Source organism: Mesoplodon mirus (genome assembly GCF_964341445.2).
Source record: "Mesoplodon mirus genome assembly, chromosome: 8".
In the NCBI taxonomy this organism is placed as follows: domain Eukaryota; kingdom Metazoa; phylum Chordata; class Mammalia; order Artiodactyla; family Ziphiidae; genus Mesoplodon; species Mesoplodon mirus.
Window position 1 is genome coordinate 68,786,895 of NC_138984.1, and position 15,806 is coordinate 68,802,700.

Genomic DNA, 15,806 nt, shown 5'->3' on the forward strand with positions numbered 1-15,806 from the left:
AACATAGTGCCTTAAAACATTAATTTCTTCTGAGTTTTAGAGGCTAGACATTTGAAATCAAGGCGTCAGCAGGGCCATGTTCCCTCTGAAGTCTCTAGGGAAGAATCCTTCCTTGCCTCCTTCAGCTCTGGTGGCCCCAGGTAGTTCTTGACTTGTGGCAGAATAATTCTGATCTATGCCTCCATCTTCACATGACTTGCTCGCTGTCTCTGTGTCTTCTCTTCTTATAAGGACACCTGTCATTGGATTTAGAGCTCACCCTAAATCCAGGATGATCTCATCTCAAGATTCTTACCTAATTCCATCTGCAGACTTTTTCCAAATAAGGTCACATTCTGACATTCTGGGTGAACGTGAATTTTGGGAGGACACTATTCATCCCACTACTCTACATAAGCAACCTAATTTCTTTTTTTGATACAGTAAGGTTTTTTAAAAATGCAAACTCAAATTTGGCTTGGTAAAATTAGAATAATTCTTCTGCAGAAAGCTTTATTAAAAAATAAATCTCGGGGCTTCCCTGGTGGTGCAGTGGTTAAGAATCTGCCTGCCAATGCAGGGGACACGGGTTCCAGCCCTGGTCTGGGAAGATCCCACATGCCGCAGAGCAACTAAGCCCGTGCGCCACATCTACTGAAGCCCACGCACCTAGAACCTGTGCTCCACAACAAGAGAAGCCACCACAATGAGAAGCCCACGCACTGCAACAAAGAGTAGCCCCCACTCGCCACAACTAGAGAAAGCCCGAGCACAGCGATGAAGACCCAATGCAGCCAAAAATAAATAAATTTAAAAAAAAATCTTTAACCTTCAAACAAAAATAAATCAAATTAACAACAAAAAAACCAAATCCCTAAAATTGAGTCCTCCCTTTACTTACTAAAACTGATGTAAGTAAATAGGAAAAATGCCTTTTGACAGAAACAAAGCATGACAGATGGGTACTATATTATTTACAATCTATTATTTATAAAAATAACTTCAGCTTTCTCATCATAATGACAATTCAATAAATCCCCTCCTAGAAGTCAGGGGCCTTGACACTTACAATTTTTACTAAGAAAAACTTGCTTTTTAAATCTTTAAGCCATAATTTTTTTTAACATCTAATAATCAATTTTTTAAAAATTTGGACAATGAAACTGTAACTATATTCAAAAATTTACAGTGAAATTTGTTACATAGTCAAGTATGAACTCCTAGTTGATAAATATTATAATTATTTAATGTTCAGGTAATTTTATAAACAAATTACCAAATTACAAGACAATATTGATAGACCGTACGTTTTCCAAACTGTAAGAACATATACTACTTTATATAGTTTAATATCCAGGGGAGATTTTTCCTACATTAGTGAAAATTAATTTTATTATAAATTTTCAGGAATTCTTTCTAATGTACCAAGACACAATATGAAAAAGCAGAAGTTATTTTTATTTTTTATATAAACCTATGAACCTAATGTAGAAATCTTATGTTAGACAATTCCTTTGGCAGAAGACATTTAATTATAAACAGGTCTTAAATACAATCCATAAGATCATGAAAAAGAAAGAAAAATAACAACCCTGTATTTCTTATTAACACCAAAAATATCATCTCAGTACACAGATTTAGTAACGTTTTTATACTATCAACAACCTGCAACACAGAACTCATTACAGTATGGCAAAAATAATTTTTAATTTAAAAGGGAGAAGAAACGTCTGGATGTATAAAATTTCACTGATAAATGCCAATATACACTATATACATATTGCATGTTATATCATTACAAAACTACATTAGGTGAACTTAAGTGGCAGATCCCAATTTAGTGGGTGTGCAGTATTTATTCTACTTCAAAGACTTACACAGAATTAAGCTTTTACAACTCAGATCACAATTATACATGAATTATTTACACAAACATTAAAATAACTATTAAATATTGTTTGGGGGAAAAATAAGATTTTCCATATATATGCAAACATTAATTATTATCAAGAGCAGCTTTGTAAATGTTTTTTATGTTTTGTTTTCTTTAAAGAATAGAAGATTCATTTCCAAAAAAGTAAGGTGCCATTTTAGAATTTTTTGTAAGTATATAATTGAATTCACATAGAAGGAAAATACTGGATAAAAAACAGAACAGAGACATGAAAGGTTAAGTTTCTTTCCAGTTACTTGTACCTGAAATAAGACAATGACAGAAACTGGGCTTTCAAATATTGCTTGTTTTTCCCTTTACATGTAGACCAAGTAGTATACATAAGACTATTTTGTTCTAATATACAGTTTCTTTGAAAAAGGAACATACTTATAATCAAATTTCTGTAACTACATAAATGACAAAAATTTCCAGAGTACTGTCTTCAAATGGATTCTTGGTAGAAAGATTAAGGGCTTTCTTTAAAAAACAATATAGAAATCTTGCTTCCATGCAAGTTAACTTTTTTTTTTTTTGGCGGCTTGCGGGATCTTAGTTCCCTGAACCAGGGATCGAACCCGGGCCCCAGCAGTGAAAGCGCCGAGTCCTAACCACTGGACCACCAGAGATTTCCCACAAGTTAACTTTTTAAAAACAAAACTTATGTCCATTGTTTTTCCCCAGTCTAAATACCATGTATCTGTAAGCATATATATTTGCATGTTGTGTTATCTAAAAAGTTGGCAGATGATGCAGTAGTGTGCAAATTTTTAGGAAAGAAAACAATCCTTATTGGCTTACTACCTAACTCCTAAAGTATGTGGAATCTATTAGCACTATGAACTCACTTAAAACATAGGCTTCAGGAAAACTGTCTTGATGGCTTCCCTATAAAGCCATTGCCTGTTATTATTCCACAGGTTCAGGATTACTTTTGAAAGGAATGGCCAAAATTTTCAACAGTCTGGCATACCAGTGGTACTCAAATCATCTCTCTAAAAGAACAACACACATCAATAAAAACACACATCATCCACACTTAGTATATATATCACATCAAATTATTAGGAACGTCTCATAGCTCAGATTCACATATACTCTTGTAAAAAGGAAATGCAGCAACTCTGCACACCACACTACAGGAAAACAAAACAAAACAAACAAAAAAACTGACCATACCTTCATTAGAGAATGGCCAAAATCACTTGAAAAGGTCATCAGTGGCAATTCTAAATGCCAAGGACCCTTGTAGGAAAAGAAATGGTTTTTTTCCAGGGAATGGAAATGTTTTGTGGGGCATTCCTCAGCCCACTTGTTGGCATGACTGGGGGACTGGCTAAATGCTTTATCACACAACTGCATTTACGTGGTCTTCACTGATAATAACAGAAAACATTTTTGTTCCTCCCAAAATGCTCTTGCTTCTGTAGACAATTATATGCTAATTATTACTCAACACACCACTGAGAGCAAAACTGACAGTACTGCAAACACAGCTACAGTTTAAGCAGCCAAAGGAAATACGTAGGGAAGCTAAATGCGTACACAAAAACATGTTCACCTTTTAAAATAATGATGGGTGGGAAACTCTGAAAAAAAATGCAGACAAAAAATACTTAAAGGTTTCAGTGCTTTCCCAATTACGATATTTTAGGGGTAAACGGTGGTTTCTTTATACACTCCTGTCTCATGTTGTTTAGTGTCATAAGGCTACTTACTGGTTGTCCAGATTTGTGTAGAGAGATTTGAAAGTAAGAAAAAACTAACTGGAAGGAACTTGAAGCTGCCTCTCATCAAAAATTTGACCTCAAACAAGTTGGGACTGAAAAAACCTTTTATGGCCTATTAGAGTAAAATGCGTTTCTGTGCTTTATTTATTCATGGGCCTTTTGAACTGAGAAAAGATTTTTTTCTTCTTCTAATATTTTCAGATTACAATCACAAGGGTCGAGTAGTACACTTAGGAAGGCTTTCAAGAAAATGCTTGGTTTGTTTTTAAAGGAGAGGCTGCTGCTGAGGGTAATCTGTTTGCTGCTGTGCAACTGAATGAGCTGGAGCTGCCACCGCAAAGCCTGCCGACCGCGGCAAACTGGAAGTAGTGCTCTGGTGAGATGACAGATCCACAGACATCCCCATTTGCTGCGTGTAAGCAGCTGCACCAGTAGCTGATTGAAGGTGAGAGTTCTGATTCATGTAAGTAGGATTGGAAACAGTGTCTTGTCCAGCGCTACAAAATTTTAAAAAGAAAACCATATTTACTTTGCATTATCTAAGTTACGGTCAGAGGTCAATCATCATGAGAAAATAAAAATGTCTTTTCCACCTCTTTAAGTTTATATACCTCTACTATTCTGATTGATTTAACTACTCCAGCTATCCAATACCGTTAATGTAATTTTTATATTTGGGAAGAAGAAAGTACTCAAAAAGAAATAAAATATAGGATTATAAGGCCTATCTAATTCTGTTTTCTCCAAAATGTCTCACGGAAAACATTTAGAAATCTTTTGAGGAGATGCAGATTATTTCTGATGCTGGTGTCCTTGGCCAGCTGCAATGAGAACAAAACCCCGGCTCAAGTACACCCTCGGCCCATTTTCTCCCTTCCCTCTTCTCTCAATCAGCACAGAGGAGACCACTATTCCTCACCCACTCTTTATACTTTCCTTTGGTAGGGCACTTTCAAAGCTGCCCCGGATAGCTTAACCTGAATCCCTACATAAAAATAATAAAGGCAGGGAGAACATGTAATCCACATAGGGTCCTGAATCTACCCTCAAAATAGTCCTGACCTATAGTTTACTTACTGACACTATACAAAAACAAAACAAAACCCCCAAAACCCCACTAAGTTGAAAAGTCACACCAAATTGCAGGACTTTCATTTGCTCCTGTAATTACTATAGCATATCTTTTAAAAGATATGTAATTTTTAAATGCACCAAATACACTGCTTCAATATAGGAGGATTAATGTCTACACTCGTCCAGTTTTTCTCTCTGTAATTCCTAGTGTCACCCAGGATAACAAAATTTTTACATTTTAACTTAAACACCAATACCAACAGATTTATTTAATTTCCAGATAATGTCTAAAATTTATACACATGGAATTTAGGAGTGGGAAGAGACCTTACAAATCATTACACATGACTGTACTGAATAAACATTTTGTGTGGTTAAGCAAAGTTAACAGAAGGCAAGATTTAAACATGTTTTTCAGAATAGAAGTTAGTATGAAAACTTAAGACTACAAATTCCACAGCTCAAACACACTTCTTTTTAAGAGTCAAAGTAACAAAAGTTTTCTGATTTTTAGGAGTACATGCTCCTAAAATATGTCTGGGACTACTTTACTAGGCTGATTAGAGCACCATGCTAAGTATACCCTTACAGGACCCAAGTACAGGCTTGGGTCCTGTAAGGGACAGTTAGCTTTATTTTGTCCCGGGGACCCAGACTATAAGTCAGGTCTAGGCACCATCTCAGTATGGGTAGCAAAGCTAAGACAGCACCATTCCGATTTCATGGGATCTTGAATGGGCAGTTCTACAACTTCATCTCAATAGCAAAAGAGGGCACTATTATTATAAAGAGAAGGGTCTAATTATTCTCATTCTGAAAATCTGTGAAAATTTAATGCATATAATTACAAAATTAACACAGCTCCCAAACACTTACCTTAAATACGGAGTTGGGGAAGGCTGTGTTGTCACTGAGGAATTCACATTTGGAGGCAGCGATCTCAGTGGACCGATTTGATCTGGTCCTAGGCTGTAGCTCTGGGCAACAGTGACTTGGTGAATACTTTGACCCATATAGTTTGCACCATGTGGTTGAACTGGATATGTCTATTAACCAAAGAGAAAAAGTTGACTCACTGATCTCCCAAACAACTACCTAGCAATACATTTAAAACTTTAAAAGACTTAAATGAAATAAAATGTTATACTTCTTTGGGGAGCAATCTGATTCTACCCATCTATCCACCCTAGTATAAAAAGCGGAATGCTTCCAAATCACAGTGCCAAATCTATGGAAATTTATGATTTACTTGTTCTTTTATTTTGCATGGGGTTGAAAGGAAGGGAGGTGGTGTACTTTTAAGGAGCACATTGGAATCCACCCAGGTTGCCTATTACCAAGTAACATGTCTTGCTGAAGAGCCACAGAAAACTATATACTCCCTTGAAGGGCAGCACAGTATCACTTCAAGTTACCATCAGAGAGATGACCTTCTTTACCCCCATATCAGGTGACTTATTCAACTTCTTAAGAATGAAACTTAAAAGAGTAAGTTGAAGGATAAATGGTATCAAGGCAGAGTGCAGGCCCTCTCTGCCAATGCCTCCTTCATCCTGCCTGCAGGACAGATATGACAAAAGGAAAGAAGAACTATGGGTAAAGGAGATGTACTCTTAAGAAATAGCAAAATGGCCTAAGTCTCTGTGAATATTTATATGTGCCCTACTTAATTTCCAGGGTAACACACAGGATCTACCACCTGCTTACCAAATACAGCATCAAAACATGCACGTTTAATAAATATCAATCGCTCCAGTTTTAAACTGAGCTCATTTTTTAAATTAATTTTTATTGGAGTATAGTTGCTTTACAATGTTGTGTTAGTTTCTGCTGTACAGCAAAGTGAATCAGTTATACATATACATATATCCATCCGTTTTTAGATTCTATTCCCATATAGGTCATTACAGAGTATTAAGTAGAGTTCCCTGTGCTATACAGTAGGTTCTTATTAGTTACCTATTTTATATATAGTAGCGTGTATAGGTCAATCCCTAACTCCCAGTTTAACCCTCTCCCCCACCCTTTCCCCCTTGGTAACCATAAGTTTTAAACTAAGCTATTTTTAAAGCAAAGACCAATGACATGAAAATTTAGAATGCTAGAAATGCCAAATCAACTGACATTAATAAGTACAATCATATTACCTCCTTAGCAGACACATAACAGCCCACTGACCACAGGCTGAGATGGTGGCAGTGGACCTCTTCTGCAGGTTAGGATCCCTGAGTGGCCTTCACAGATGCAATTAATGGTATGTTACACTAACTTTTTTTAGTATGAACTTTTCTTTCAAATTAGAATAGGAACTTTGAATATTTCAAATGCTATTATGCACGAATAGTACAGATAGCATCGTGTGAAGAATCAAAGTAGATAGAAAGCTAATAGCTTTTTAAAGAAATGAGTTATGCTTAGCGAAACACAGACTGTAAATAGTATGCAACTAAACAGAAAAACCTGACGTAAGAACAATAAATAACCCTTTACAGACACACAAAGAAGTAAATACAACACACAGTCCCATAACACAATGGCGCAAACATTTCTTTTCGTTCCATGTTCATAGCAGCAGCAGATAACTCTTTGAAAACAAGCAATACTGAATAAACTCCAGCTGTCTTTTGCACCCAGAAATTCTTTCTATCCTCATATGTAATGACTCTTTCATCATTTTCAAAAGTTCGGGGCATGGCATATTTGATAAATGCATCTTGTCTGATGTGAGTTACCATAGTAACTATTCCTTTTTTTACTTAACAATTATGTTGTGTCAAGTCATCTAGATTATGCATCCATATTCTATCTTTTCTCCTTGGTGTCTCCTTCACACACTCCTTTACGTACCAGTTTTTGTAAATTAACATGAAATTTGTTCATCCAAACTCATTCTGAATTCAACCACTAACTGGCTGAAATTTCAAAAAGGTTTCAGAATACTGGATACTGATAAATATAAATATTCAGTTCAGCTGGGAAACACAGAAAAGGTGTAAAGTTCTGGAAAAGATGGTGTTCATGAATGGCTCATGGAACCTGCATCTATATGCCTGCATCATATATGTTATGCATGCACAATTTAAGTTGTGCATCTAAGAAAATATAAAGCATGATCTGAGAACAAAATGAGTTGTTTTTTTTTTGTTTTTTTTTTTTTTTTGTGGTACGCGGGCCTCTCACTGTTGTGGCCTCTCCCGTTGTGGAGCACAGGCTCCGGATGCACAGGCTCAGCAGCCATGGCTCACAGGCCCAGCCGCTCCGTGGCATGTGGGATCTTCCCGGACCGGGGCATGAACCCGTGTCCCCTGCATTGGCAGGCGGACTCTCAACCACTGCACCACCAGGGAAGCCCCAAAATGAGTTCTTTAATGAAGCCTTTTAATAATCACTAAGTCAAAGAAATCTTAACAGAAATTTAAAAGAAATGTTAAATTTTGCTTGCTAAGCAACAGGAACAGCATCAGTACCTCATCTGTAGAACTTCTGATATGCCAGGCACTGTCCTAAATCAAAGGATTTATACTTTATACTTATAAAAAGGATTTACACTTACATAAAGGATTTATGCTTTATATTTAAAAAAGCTTATGAAGAACAGAACTCCCCTCATATATTTAATGGTCTCTTCATTATGTTATAAATGAACTAAAATGTATTTGTGAAATATCAGTGTCTAATTGTCCTGGTGAACACTAATTGTTTAGCCAACATTTTTTGACAAAGATGAATTTTATCATGTTATTCATAGACCACAGAAATTTTAATACTATGCTTTAAAGCTTTCTTTTTTTTAATTTAAAACTTTTCTTAAATTTTGAAAAATGTTCTCAAAAATGCTCACCTGCATTGGAACTCCAGCTGATGAAGGTGGGTAATGTGCTGGATGATGGATCTTTGAATAGACTGAATATACTGGTGCTTCATTCATCAACTTGTTATATAGTTCCAGAGCTTCCAAGACTTTTACATTCAGTTCAGACAATTCTGAATGCTTCCTAACATAGAAGGGAAGCACTTTAATACTCTTCAAAGTTTTTAAGCATTTTAAGCATATTTTTAATTTTTAGCAACATAAATTATTATTAAAAATTTACCACATTTTCTACTTATATTTTAAAAGGTTCTTTATATATATGAAAGTATATTCAAAAAGGGAAAATGGGAGGAGGAATTATTTAATTCATGTAATGTCTAGGCTGATATGACTTCATAATATTAGGGGAATTCCCTTCCACACCTCATAAAATGCCATCAATTCATAATTTTGGTGCTAGGAGAATGTTGTTTCTTATGTTACAGGTCTCTGTTGGAAATTCAATTACAAAAAAGAGTAATTTCTAAATTTAGGAAGACTCCAAGCCTTAATTAAAAATCTTAGTAGAAGAAAGTCCTCAGGCAAGGCCCAGAGCCTGCTATGAAATACAATATGACTGAGATAAAAGCACATTCACAAACAAAATCACACACATTTTCATTTGCTCATACTCATGAAAGGATCAACTAAAAAAAAAAAATTATTATTATCCTTGAAAATGCAAATGAAAACAATATAATGAACTAGTCTCTACTGCTTGTTCACTGGTTTCTTCTGAAAAAGTGAGTGAAACCAGGTCCAAATAAGAACATTTTCAAATTTGCATCTTCAAATCTGCCCAAGGAACTCCAAAGCAAATCCTTTTGACTTGGTACAGTTTTGCCTGTTACCCTGGGAGTAATAAAGAACTCCTTTTGCAACTGACAAGTTCATAAAACTTGAACGGCCACTTTATCTGGCCTAAAGCACCCACAAGTCTGTTTATTAAATGTAGCTTTTTAAATATGTACACAGAGAGACTCGAGAGACAAGAGGCAAATGCAGGCAGCCAGACACAGGGCTCCCATATACATGACCTGGACTGAGTCCTGTCAGGACTTGTCACCTTTCCTCTTTCAGAGACTGTTATGTCTGAAACAAACAAAAAGTGCTGTTTCCTCTCATGTATGTGTGACTGTATAAAGGAGGTCAAACTCTGTTTTCAGAAATACCAGTTATAAATCACACAGGAAGCTTCAGAAATTAGTGTCCATGCTGACAAATTTGTGACTAAGAAGTAACCATAGGCAATTGGTCCACATAACCCAGTATACTGATGAACACCAGGAGAACACAGAAGGGCAGGATGACTGAGCACATTTGAGATAACCTTCCAGGATTTGAGACATAATACCAAAGAAACAATAAATTTTTACTAAACTGTGCACAACACTATCCTGGGACAGAGAAATTAGGCAGAAGGTGTGGTCCTCTCCTTCAGAAAGACTGCAACTTACTAGGGAGACAAGGCTAAGTACCTGAAAAATAGCAAATGATGTAAGATAGCATATATTTGAATGCAAAATTAAATGAAATAGGTAGGGAACAGAAGAGTTTAGAGGAGGGGATTAATTTGACTGAAAGGCTTTAGGGAGAAGCAGGGACTTAAGCTGGCACCTGAGGAAGGATGGAGAGGCCAAGCAAAAAAAGGAAGACTAAGTCAGGTCAGTGGGACAGTGTGAATTAAGGCAAGTGAAAGGTACGAGAAGGGTACGCGAGAGAAGAATGAAAAGGGCAATTTGATTAAGGTGGTAGAAAAGGACTTAAGCTGGCACCTGAGGAAGGATGGAGAGGCCAAGCAAAAAAAGGAAGACTAAGTCAGGTCAGTGGGACAGTGTGAATTAAGGCAAGTGAAAGGTACGAGAAGGGTACGCGAGAGAAGAATGAAAAGGGCAATTTGATTAAGGTGGTAGAAAACAGTTTTCGGAAGGTAGAAGGAAAGAATGTTAGAACAGCCTGGAACATAGTTAAGTTCAAGCTATGGATCTCTCTTCAATAACTCTATGTACACTTTTTTTTGGTCAATTTATATTGTTTACACAATATAATTTCCTAGTGTGATAAATGCTACAAAATTTCATTCTGTACAATGACAGACAGAAATGAAATGTAAAGTTTTAAATTCTGACAGTAAAGTTGTTTTTCTTTTAAGGAAAAACAAACTGACAATGATCCATTCAAGGTAAGAAGCAATATTTTATTCATTTCTGAATGTTTGACCAAGGTAAATAGTCAATAAAAATTTGTTGCAGAACAGCAAGCATTTTCCAGAATAGGAGATGCATCTGCAGTTAGTGGGCATGGAATGGAAAATGCCAGCTGGCCTATTCAGGAACTGAAATTGAAGAGAGAACTGGTTAACAGGTGAGCTTTCACTCAAAAAATTAACTCATATCAGAAAATATCACTCTAATTTTTAATTGTTCTAGACCTTTTTCTCTGAAGATATTTTTTATCAACAAAAATAAAATTATACTGTCATATCTTCAGGTTTTTTTCATTATATAGCATGACATCTTTCCATGTCAATAGATAGTTATCAATGGTAATGCTTTTTATTGTAGAATGTATGGATATAGAATATTTTTTAAACCAATCTCACATTGAAAGACATTTTAGGGCTTCCCCGGTGGCACAATGGTTAAGAATCCACCTCCAATGCAGGGGATACAGGTTTGAGCCCTGGTCCTGGAAGATCCCACATGCCACGGAGCAACTAAGCCCCTGTGCCACAACTACTGAGCCTGTGCTCTAGAGCCCGTGAGCCACAACTACTGAAGCCCGCGCGCCTAGAGCCCATGCTCTGCAACAAGAGAAGCCACTGCAATGAGAAGCCTGAGCACTGCAACGAAGAGTAGCCCCCGCTCGCTGCAACTAGAGAAAGCCTGCGCACAGCAACAAAGACCCAACGCAGCCAAAAATAAATAAATAAATAAATAAAAATTAAGAGGGGGGATAAAAAAGATATTTTAGTTACTTTCAAGTTTGTTATAAATAACACTGTGAAGAACACTCTAAGAGGTAGGTCTTTGCATATATCCGTATGTATTTAGTATTGCTGGGTTAAAAGATATGGACTATGTTTAGGATCCAGAAAGGTTTATAATAATTGTACCCCTAGCCACACCTAAGATAATACTATTTTTCTTTTTAATCTTTCCCATTTGATTATTCACTGACCATTAACATGCCTTCAATGAAACCAAAGTAACAGATGTATAGGTAGATATTCAATGCTTTCTCCAAAATAAGATCAATAAAATGTGATGAAACTGCTACCATCATTTCATTTACTGCGACAGGGATTTATTTTTCATTTCTGTAGAAAATACAACAAATTTACCAAAAAAAAGTCCCAGGGAACAAAGATTATAATCTTCAGTGACTAGAAAATATCTTGCTGCTACTACTCTTCTCTGGTAAAGGCAAATAAGAAGTAAAGTAGTTCCTGTTCTTGTGCTGTTTTGTACACAAGTTCAGTAAACAGAAAGGGAGGATGGTGGAACACTAAAGCCTTCTCCCTTGTCTGCCATTCACTATGGCTGCCCCCTCTGACTTCAGATAGAAAGCTCTGAAGAATAAGAGAAGGAGCAAAACTAAGTTAAAAGCTCAAAACCCTGACAGTCTGTCTTTCAGTGTTACTATTTCTAAGGAAGTGTAAGACTATGTGGGATAATGAAATTAAAAGGACAACAGAGATATAGAAATACAAGGAACAAAAATGAGAACAGAAGGTATATACACTGGATTTAGGGTCACAAACACATAGGAAATTTCATTTGAAAGTTTTACAAATACTACTTCTCATTATATAACAAAACAATGCTTGCCTAAGATCCCTATTCTCATTTTTGTGCTTTATTCTTCACGACTCATTATCTCTCAACTCCAGGCAAGTAGGAAAATGAAGACTGGCACTGTAAGAGCTGGAGTCTATCATTCTGCGTGTAATATACTGCCATGAAAAAAACTGCACCAAAATCAAAAGTACCATTCTGCTATTAGTTTGTAAGAGTTTTGGAAACTGAGAAACAATTTCAAAAGATTGGAACAGTTCCACAAAAACTCCCTAGCTTAAAGTTCTGCCAAAAACAAGTAAACTTAGGAAAACTATATTTGTTATTTCCTGCGTGAAGAATCTCACCTATCGATCTCTTCAAGTTTTTCATCTATCATTGGACCCATCCGTTGGCAGATATCTGTAAATACAAAAATAGTTTAAAATCCTGAAACTAAAAACCAGTTTAAGTCAATTTCAACAATTTTGAACAACAGAGCACCAATATGCAACACCATGCAAAATACAAAGAGAATTAAGTTTATGCTAGAGAAGGGACTATAAAAGACCAAATTTAATACTATTCAGCACCAACATTAATATCATTGACCAAGGCAAAGTCAAAATCAGAACAGAAATCCCACCATGTTCTCTAGAAGTACTAAGTTTGCAGACTGAAATTTGGAGTTACCTCAAAAATCTTAAAAATACCTAGAAAACTATTGTTAGCTAAAGTAAAAGGAATTTGAGTCACAGTGTATAAAATATGTAATTATGTACAGATTAGATATGAACATTTTTCATTTATTTAAGCCATTTCAAAATAAAACATTTTATATATCTCCAAATGTAAACATTGATACAATATTCTATATTCATAACCAGGCTTTCTTCCATAAAAAATTTAATAACATTTATCCATTTATCACAGAGATTTTTCTCCCAATGGATTAAAAAAAGGCATAAAGACATTTGTTTTAATTGTTTCAGATTTCTTAGAGACTAAAAAGACACATCAGCATGCATCAAATAACTGCATTACAAAGTTAACACAGATCATGTATAATTTTGACATTTAAAATTATGACCCAAGAGAATTAAAAGAGGAATAAGAATTTCTAACATTTTGACTCAATTAATATGCTGTTATTTCTAATTCTGTCCTTTTTTTTTTTTTTTTTTTTTTTGCGGTATGCGGGCCTCTCACTGTTGTGGTCTCTCCCGTTGCGGAGCACAGGCTCCGGACGCGCAGGCTCAGCGGCCATGGCTCACAGGCCCAGCCGCTCCGCGGCATGTGGGATCTTCCCGGACCGGGGCACGAACCCGTGTCCCCTGCATCAGCAGGCGGACTCTCAACCACTGCGCCACCAGGGAAGCCCTGTCCTTTTTTGGACTGCAGATTTCACTAGTGATATTACAGAAAAGCAAAGACTTCTTCACTGGACAGGATAGGCAGTTTTATAGCAACATCTTCTAAGTAATATGTTTACTCATTTACTACACCAGTCTATTTCCCACCAGAGATTTCTAAACTCTGGAAGCAACCCAAGGCAGAAGAAATTTAAGACATTATAAATAGCTAAAACATTAAATGACATTAATCACTAATATTCACTTAGTACCTTCTAAGTCCAAGAGGTCTTGGGAGTCTGGTTTTGAATCTGTTGGATCTATACTCTGCAATACCTGCAGGGCTCTATCCATCTTATCCTAAAAAAGTAATAGGACACTTTACAAAGAGTTTTAATTTCAACGATAATAAAAATTACTCTTTCCAAGCATTCTCAAGGATAATACATTTTAAGTCTCGACAGTTTAACCATTAAACAAAAGAAGGATCCTACCTCATCTATATAAACAGGCTCAGGCTCTGATTTCTTAATTTCCTCCTCCTCATCATCAATTACATTCAACTTGTCCACAGCTGCTATGGAAACAAAGTAAACTTTAAGTTCCTTAGTACTTACTTTGGTATTTTAGTCATTAATTTATAAGTAGCCTGTGATTATCCGTAAGAAAATGGAAACCCTTTAAATAATCATCACATTTCATAATCAATATAAATTATTACATATGTTCACTCATTCATGCCACAACCATTTATTTAGCCCTTATTACATGCCAGGCATTGTTCTAGGCATTGGAAATACACCAGTGAATAAAGCAGACAAGAATCCCTGCCCTGATGGAACTTACATTCTAGAGGAACAAGTAAGCAATATTCATGGGAACTGTCATTACAGGCACTTTCCTGAAAACTGAGTGTTATCACTAGGATGAATATATATATATGAGAGTAGACAGAGTATTATCTAATTAGCTAATTTCAGAGTTAAATCTATGAACTCCTTCTACACTCTTTCCTTGCTATAAAAAATTATTTTCTATATGTACAAAAAAATGGACCTGATTTCAACCTAACTTTGATAACGGTTAAAGCGACAAAAAACAAAAACTTTTCCTAGGAAAAAGAAGGCTGAAAAATAACTTACAAACATACATATACAAAAAACTATTTAAATGCTCACTGGAGTACTGCTATAATGTACTATATTTTAATAAAGTAAATTTTAGTAAAAAAAATATAATCAAAATTTATATAAGCAAAGAACTTTTAAGTCCCAACAGTTATTTCAAATATTTGGCTAACTTTCAAATATGCCCTAAGGAGCAGAGCTCAGCATAACATGAGGACTTACTGAAAACCCCAAATACTTTTTCCTTTTGAAACTGCAGCTCAAGGCTTCCCTGGTGGCGCAGTGGTTGAGAGTCCGCCTGCCGATGCAGGGAACACGGGTTCGTGCCCCGGTCTGGGAAGATCCCACGTGCCGCGGAGCGGCTGGGCCCGTGGGCCGCTGAGCCTGTGCGTCTGGAGCCTGTGCTCCGCAACGGGAGAGGCCACAACAGTGAGAGGCCCACGTACCGCAAACAAAAAACCCAAACAAACAAACAAACAAAAACTGCAGCTCAATCTCTCTAGCCTATGCCAAGGGGAAATCACCATAGATTAGGATTCCCTGAGCGTGGTCTATCAAGTTATTTATAGTGTCTCCAATTTTCATACCTACTTAGAGAGTCCGACTAGAGGAATAAAAAGTATAAATAGTGGCAGAGTACTAGTATTCATCTCTCTACACTTCATTTTAATTGAATGCATCACCCTACCCATACAAAGATGATGTTACACACAGTGCAGAGAGCTTTCAATTTAAGTTCTTTCTCTAGAACTATAAGCATTAGAAGCAGTACGTCCAGAGTGAGTCAGTTAGTACAAGTACATTCTAATGGCAGACTGGCTGACTTTAGTATCCTGGCTGTCACCTACTAGCCACATAACCTCAGCATCAGTTTCCTTATCTGTAAAATGAGGTAACAAAAGTACCTATCTCACAGACTTATGAACATTAAACGAAATAGTGCAAGCAAAAGATCTGGCTTAACACCTGACAAATTAGTGCT

The 15,806-nt window shown here is 36.2% G+C and overlaps 1 protein-coding gene across 2 annotated transcripts in view; it reads right to left on the reverse strand.

The window, feature by feature from the left end:
- Window positions 1–1,461: 1,461 nt before the first annotated feature.
- Window positions 1,462–15,806, reverse strand: part of STAM2 (signal transducing adaptor molecule 2) — a 52,573-nt gene continuing 38,228 nt past the window's right edge. Inside the window, exons 9-14 of one of the 2 annotated variants that reach the window (XM_082630273.1) lie at window positions 14,192–14,274; window positions 13,970–14,057; window positions 12,714–12,768; window positions 8,558–8,711; window positions 5,593–5,762; window positions 1,462–4,139 (exon numbers count right to left, since the gene is read on the reverse strand). In XM_082630273.1, the coding sequence (XP_082486399.1) occupies window positions 3,908–4,139; window positions 5,593–5,762; window positions 8,558–8,711; window positions 12,714–12,768; window positions 13,970–14,057; window positions 14,192–14,274 (782 nt within the window). In that variant the 3' untranslated portion in view covers window positions 1,462–3,907. The remainder of the gene's footprint in view (window positions 4,140–5,592; window positions 5,763–8,557; window positions 8,712–12,713; window positions 12,769–13,969; window positions 14,058–14,191; window positions 14,275–15,806) is intronic. The other variant, XM_082630274.1, reaches the window with a different exon arrangement.